Source organism: Gadus morhua, chromosome 12 (genome assembly GCF_902167405.1).
Source record: "Gadus morhua chromosome 12, gadMor3.0, whole genome shotgun sequence".
In the NCBI taxonomy this organism is placed as follows: Eukaryota; Metazoa; Chordata; class Actinopteri; order Gadiformes; family Gadidae; genus Gadus; species Gadus morhua.
In genome coordinates this window covers 24761337-24768836 of record NC_044059.1, presented here as the reverse complement: position 1 = coordinate 24768836, position 7500 = coordinate 24761337, and the positions used below count along the sequence as shown (strand labels likewise).

General features: G+C 50.2%; 1 protein-coding gene across 1 annotated transcript in view; it reads left to right on the top strand.

Annotated features, from left to right (window-relative positions):
• Positions 1–7500, top strand: part of agbl4 (AGBL carboxypeptidase 4) — a gene marked incomplete in the record, with an annotated part of 238584 nt that overhangs the window by 211032 nt on the left and 20052 nt on the right. The window contains 2 exon segments of the mRNA XM_030372609.1: positions 334–448; positions 1835–1946. Coding sequence (XP_030228469.1) covers positions 334–448; positions 1835–1946 — 227 coding nt within the window.

Here is a 7500-nt window from a genome sequence, read left to right as displayed (position 1 = left end):
CAAGTCAGTCTCTCTCTCTCTCAATCTCTCACACTCGCTCTTTCGGTATGTGTGTGTGTGTGTGTGTGTGTGTGTGTGTGTGTGTGTGTGTGTGTGTGTGTGTGTGTGTGTGTGTGTGTGTGTGTGTGTGTGTGTGTGTGTGTGTGTGTGTGTGTGTGTGTGTGTGTGGCGGGGGCGGTGGGTGTCTGTTCTCTGTGTCTCTTTATTTTTATTTTTTTTGGCATGAGTTGTGGGTTGATATTGTTTGTTTGGTAGATACATGTTATCATACTATATGTGTACGTGTGTGCGTGCGTGCGTGCGTGTGTCTTTGTGTCTCTGTGTGTACAACAGGGGTGATTGACTTCCTTGTGAGCCAGCATCCTGTGGCTCAGGTTCTGAGAGATCATGTGATCTTCAAGATTGTACCAATGCTCAACCCCGATGGAGTCTACCTCGGAAACTACAGGTAAACACATGCACACACACACACACACACACACACACACACACACACACACACACACACACACACACACACACACACACACACACACACACACACACACACCCACACACACACATCGTCACACACACATACCCACACACCCACACATCTACACAAACACACACACACACACACACAGACACAAACACACACACATACTCTTAAACACACAACTCTTAATAAATGACATTTGTTTAAAGCTTGCTTACATTTAGATAAAATCTGTAGATCCTAAAAACAAATCAAAGCACCACTACTTCAATCAGCCCTTATCCAGAGCTTATCACAACGTTGTTTCCATGTTTGAAGTATAAATTTACAAATTATACTTGAGTGATTGTCTTAAACTGTGGTTATATTTATTGCATTGAATATAATCACACACACACACACACACACACACACACACACACACACACACACACACACACACACACACACACACACACACACACACACACACACACTGACACATACGTGCATTCCCGTCTACAACCCCAATTCAGTCCAAAGTCACCATTGTATTCACTAGGATCCATATACATAACAAGCGCCTACAGCTTTAATGCATGTTATTGCATCTTCTCCGTTGCCTCTGAGTGGGGGTTCTTGATGGAAGCTCATACGTCTCGCAGCGGTGCGTCCATAGCAAGATGGCAGCTGTTCCCTCTGCCAGCGCTGTGTCTCCTCCAGCCCCTCCTCAACGTCTCCAGCTCTGTGGTCGCTGCTCTGCGGGCAGCCCAGCCCTCCCTCTACTCTATTTTCTTCCTCTCTTTCTCCCTCCCTCCTTCATAATTGCCTTTTACTTAATGGGCTCAGCTCGTGGAATACTAATGCATCGTCTGATAAGCATCCAGCAGCATCGCCGTTTTACAGCTGTGTCAATGAGTGCCATCTAGTGGCCATTTGGCGTCACTGCGCACAACTCAACACAGTTTCTCGAAGACAATTGCCCCATGAATCTCTCTTTCTGTAACAGCCTGGCCGCGCTAATACCGATCATTGTTGTAAACTGTTTAACTGGGGTTTGACCGTTTAAAGGCTGTTTTCATTAGCTTGTTCCGTCGCTAAGTGTTTTGAAATAAGCCCAGTGAAGTCACCCCTGTGATTGCATGTGCATGCACACTGCAGGTCATTCTGCAGAATCAGCCATGTGTGCAGTCAACACTGACCACAGGCCATCACAGACCACTGGTTTGAATCAGCTCCACAGTTTAGAGTGGAAAAAAGGTTGGATCAGATTCTATCACCTAAAAAACGATGTCCTGTGTCCCATGTCCGGTTTTTCTACGTGTATGTTTGTGGTTGCGTGTGTGTGCGTGTGTGTGTGTGTTTGTGTGAGTCCAGGTGTTCCCTGATGGGTTTCGACCTGAACCGGTACTGGCAGGACCCCTCCCCGTGGGCCCACCCCACTCTGCACGCCGTCAAGCAGCTCATAGTGCAAATGAACCAGGACCCAGTGAGTACACACACACTCTCTCTCTCTCTCTCTCTCTCTCTCTCTCTCTCTCTCTCTCTCTCTCTCTCTCTCTCTCTCTCTCTCTCTCTCTATCTATCTATCTATCTATCTATCTCTCTCTCTCTCTCTCTCTCTCTCTCTCTCTCTCTCTCTCTCTCTCTCTCTCTCTCTCTCTCTCTCTCTCTCTCTCTCTCTCTCTCTCTCTCTCTCTCTCTCTCTCTCTCTCTCTCTCTCTCTCTCTATCTGTCTCTGTCTATGCCACACACTCAGACTAGCAACCTTTCCATCTGTAAATCTACGGGTTTCTCCGTGTCGTGCTCAATGCCTGGTCACCACTGACACAATAAAACCCACTGTTCCTCCCCGCACCCTGAGTCCCTGCTTGGTTCAGCATGTTTCCACACAGGCTGTGTGGGGACTTTGTGGACTTTGTGGAGGAGGGGTGATGGAGGAGGTCGGGGAGGGGGTGTGTGTGTGCATTGATAAACTACTCAGCATCTCTAGAATGTCAGCCCAGCTCTCCTGGCCATTAGAAACATATTACAGTGGCAAGTCTCCTCTCCCTGCGACTCTGACTCTCTTGCTCTCGCTCTCTATCTCTCTCTGTCTCTCTCTCTCTGTGTCTGTCTCCCTCTCCCTCTCTCTCTGGCTTCCTTGCTCTGTGTCCTTCCCTCCCACTCTCTCTCTCCTTCTCTCCCTCTCTCTCTGTGTGTCCTTCGCCTCCCACTCTCTCTCTCCATCCCTCCCTCTCTCCCTCCCTCCCCTATCCTTCCCCCTCTCCCTCCTGACTCCTCTGTAACTTTCGTCCCGCCACGCCTCCTCCTCGAGTTGGGTCGAGCCGTTTCCTGTGTGGTCTCGCTCGCGGCGGGCCGGGCGCGCTTCGGCGGGCGGGCGGGCGGGCGGGCGGACGTCGGGCGCGCTCTATCTCCTTTGTTCACGATGGTTAATTATAAGCAGAGCGGCAGGTTGGCGGGATTACTGAAGGTCAGCGAGTGTCCTGGGAATATGCTGACCTTTCGTACGCCGCTCTAATCCTGACGATAAGAAGTGCAGGAGGGGGCGGAGGAAGTGGGTGGAGGCGGTGAGGAGGAGGGTGGTGAGGAAGGGTGGAGGGCGGAGGGCTGAGGGCGAGGGCGGTGTCGAGGCCCGAGGAGCAGGGGCGGGACGAGGGGGGGGGGGGGGGGTCTGCCGTCGGGCAGATTAACCTTTTCCACCCGTCGTTGACATGCTGATCGATAGACTCTGTCATGAGTAGGTGATCCACTCAGGCCTGTCGCTCCCTCCCGCCCTCTCTCTCTCTCTCTCTCTCTCTCTCTCTCTCTCTGTCTCTCTCTCTCTCTCTCTCTCTCTGTCTCTCTCTCTCTCTCTCTCTCTCTGTCTCTCTCTCTCTCTCTGTCTCTCTCTCTCTCTCTCTCTGTCTCTCTCTCTCTCTCTCTCTCTCTCTCTCTCTCTCTCTCTCTCTCTCTCTCTCTCTCTCTCTCTCTCTCTCTCTACCGCCCTCTCTCTCTCCCTCCCTCCCTCTCATCCTCTGTCTCTTCATCTGTCTCCCCATCACACACAGACATGCACACACAAGCACACACATGCAAACACACAAACACGCACAAGCGCTGGACCGCACACACACACACACACACACACACACACACACACACACACACACACACACACACACACACACTTGATAAGAAGGAAAGTTTCATTTCGTAAATATCTGATGTGAATCGGCGGAGATGATCCAGGTTTCCTCCGCATGTAGCGGTGGGATGCTGCCGGTTGCCAGGACGACCCCACATTGATTACCAATCAGTGTCTGTCACTTCTTTTCGCACTCACTCATCATATCAAACAGGGTCAGCGTTATATACACATAAATATTGATATGGAGTTTATATACCCCCGTACCGATTCATCATCCTCCCCTTACGCCGTATACACTTCTCATATATATGCAATAACTCATATTCCCACGGCTACCTGCCAAGGGACTCTTTCCATTACTTTCCATTTCACTCTATTGGAGTGCAGGAAGTGTGCCAGTACAGTAGTCACACCCCGATCCCAGCTGTCCCGATCCGCCGTGTAATGCTGATTACTCTAGCCTGCCTCCCTCCTAGTCAGCACTACCCAGACGCCGCCCCGCCAGCGTGCCTGGCTTCAGGGACTCAGACCCAAGCGCCATCCCTCTTCAGGGCTTCTTTGCTCAGGAACTGGAAGGCTCTTAGACGGATTCTGCCATCGTTCTCATTCTGCTCTCAGTCGTTCTCCTCTCTCTCTCTCTCTCTCTCTCTCTCTCTCTCTCTCTCTCTCTCTCTCTCTCTCTCTCTCTCTCTCTCTCTCTCCCCCTCCGCCTCTCTCACCCATTCTCCTCCTATGAATCCATCATATCCTCTGTGCATCATTCCGTCCATGCCACCCCCCCCTACTCTGTCTGCCTACCTCCCCCTCTTCTTCCCTCTCTCTCACTCCCTCTCTCCCCCACTTCCCCCTTTCCCTCTGCCTCTTTCCCGTCCACCCCTTCCCTATCCGCCCCCCTGTTCCTCCCCTCTTCCCCTACCTGTCCCCCATCTCTCCCTCAGCCCTTCCACCACCCTCCCCCCCCCCCCCCCCCCCCCCCCCTCTTGTAGACAGTTAATCCCATCAGACACCGCACTCATGTGTCGGGGAGGGGGTCTGCCCAGATGCCGGTGTCAGTGCCAGTGTTGTACCTGCGAGGGCCCCCCCCCCCCCCCCCCCCCCACGCGTCCCTTGGTCGCTGCCAGTCTTTCGCAACAGGCCCCCGGGCTAATGAGCCAGGCGGGGGATCAGACCCTGCTTACTGTCGCCAAGCTCGCAGCGTCTTTGTTTTCGAGGACAAGGTTGATCCAGTTACACACCGAGGTGTGTACCGGAGATCATGTGTACCTGGAAGAGGACGTGTTCAGGGCTCCACTGTTTGAGCCACGTGTGTTCGTCTGCTTTAGATTGTTTGTTCTTCTCGCAGGTCAGGTTTGAACAGTGGGCCGCCTTGGAGGAAAAGTTAGTAGAGATGAGAAGTTATGGGGATTTGTTTTCGCTCAAAGTCCTTCAAGTAGTATACGGGTTAGGGCTATGTTCAAATGAATGTGTTCTTTGGAAGAAATGTGCGTCCTGTGACGATGACGGCGATGAGGAGGTTGATGATTAGGATGATGATGAAGACGAGGGTGATGATTCTGAGCGAGGCTGATGGGGTAGAAGGTCAAGCAGGGCATTAGAATCAATGTGTTTTATGGCGGCTAATAAAGAGTTACAGAGGGTCAACGGGATCAGGGACAGATCAATAAAACTATGGTGTGAACACAGCCCAAGGGTTAGGCTGAACAAGGTTCGGTGGAAAGGTTAGGAGTCTTTTCCACTCAACAAGTCCCATCGGAACCCAAATTGCAAATTAAAACTAACTATCGCAAAAGAGCCCTAGTGCGACGCTTGTTATATATGTTTCCAAGGGTGTTCCGCTTCCATTGACCCCCGGCCACTATGACAAGCTGCTAAATATGACTAATGATGCGTACGGTATGTTCAGGAAAGGGATAGGCCGGATACACGGGATTCTCAGGGTCGCTCGTAAGGTGTGTGGTTTTTAAGAGGATAGAGAAATCTGCACCACAATGTCCACTGTTCTGTGAAACGGTCCGAACACCGGTCGAGGTCGGTGGGGTTTATTGTCACGTTGTCAATGTCACCGTTATGACACGATTCTTCATAAAATGCCTTCACATCAGCGGTGTCCAGCAGGAATCGGAACGCAGCGCTAAAATAGCACCAATCCGTTGACACGTTTTTGGTGAGTCGTACGTGTTCCTCTGTTAATGTGAGTTCAGCACTTTTAAGCTTTCTGCTGGGTGATTGTAATTTTTCTCCGTCAACACTTTGACTTCAATAACGGAGATTTGTTCCCCAGACAAGTACCATTCAAATCAAAACAAAAAAAATCATTCTGTTGTGTATGCTTGTGTTTTGTGTATCAATTGGCATTTATCGTTCCATATTATATCACATTTATAGGAAATGATAATGTATTGTATCTAAATGAATAGAGATCCTGCATCTACATTGTGGCAAAGCCTTACAATTTCAAATGGCCCTCCAAGGGTGGGCAATATTAATATCATTCAAGTATGGCGAATAAGCAAATGAAATCAAGCCCCAGCAGCTCCAGCCTCCATTTCATGCTTTCTACAAATGCATCGACGGTAGGAAAGTTTTTGAGTTGTTTTCAATTCGGGCTCTCAAACTTCTCACTCACTCACACTCCGTCTCCATTGATGTGAAGGCAAGGACACTCACGACGTAAATTCCCATCATTTACCATCCGCGGCTAAACATTGGTCAATGGGGAAAATGGCTGAGAGAGTCAGTGATGCAAGCAGCCATAATCTGTTCCCAAGCTACCCTGTTGTTTGTTTTGAAAAGATGAAAAAAGGGAAATGGGGCGGTGGAACGGGGGTGTATGCGGCGGCGGGTTTGGGCAGTGGGGGGGAGGGAGGGGAAACAAATGGACCCATCGCCGTCGTGAAGCATTACTGATGCACTGCATTTATCAAGAGTCGAGAGTGGAATTCTTTTTGATTGGCTGATTACAAGGGGCATTCATCATGCGCCGATGGATCCGCGACCAATCTGACGCTGCCATTTTGGATAATTTGTTATGGATGACAACGAGGCCACTGTTGCCATGGCTTCTCTTTGACCTTTTTAATATTAGAAAAAAAATGTGTTCCCATTTGAAACAAATGTATGTGGTTCTGTCAACGCCACCTGTGTGAATGTTAGGATCTGTTTAGGTCTGTCTGACTCTCTGTCTGTCTATCTGTCGTAATGTTCTCTCTCTATCTGTGTGTGTTTGTATGAGTGTGTCTGTGTGTGTGTGTGTGTGTGTGTGTGTGCATGTGTGTCTGTGTTTTCAAATGTCCTCTGGTGTCAGCCAGCCCCTTTCTGATCCATCTCTGAGATTCACGGCCAATTTGTCCCCATCATGTCTTCGTCTCTTCCGACCTACTCCAATCATCCCTCTCTCCTCTCCACTCTGGGCACAGGACGAGTTGGATAAAGCTCTCACTCTGGCAATCTTTATGCTTCACTCAACCTGGTTCATAAGCATTTATATTCCCTTCTCCTCCTCTTTTATATTGAATAATGTGTTCAATATCTCCTTTTTCTCTTCATCCGTTCTCTTCCTCCCATCCCCTCTTCCCTCAACTCTTCCTCTTCCCTCCTCCTCCTCTCTCCTCCTTATTTTCTCCCCCTCGTCTTCTCTCCTCTGCCCTCCTCCTCTCTCATCCTCCTCCCTCCTCTCCCCTCCTACTCTCCATCCTCATCCTCTTCCTCTCCTCCTCTCCTCTCTGACCACCTCACAAATCTGATCCCATTTTTCCCTGCTCCTCCACCACCTCCTCCTCCTCCTCCTCCTCCTCCTCCTCCTCCTCACTCATTCTCTTCCCTCCTCTCCTCTCCCCTCCTACTCTCCCCTCCTCATCTCCCTCACTCTCCTCCTCCTCATCCTCCACCTCCTCCACCACCTCCTCACTCATCA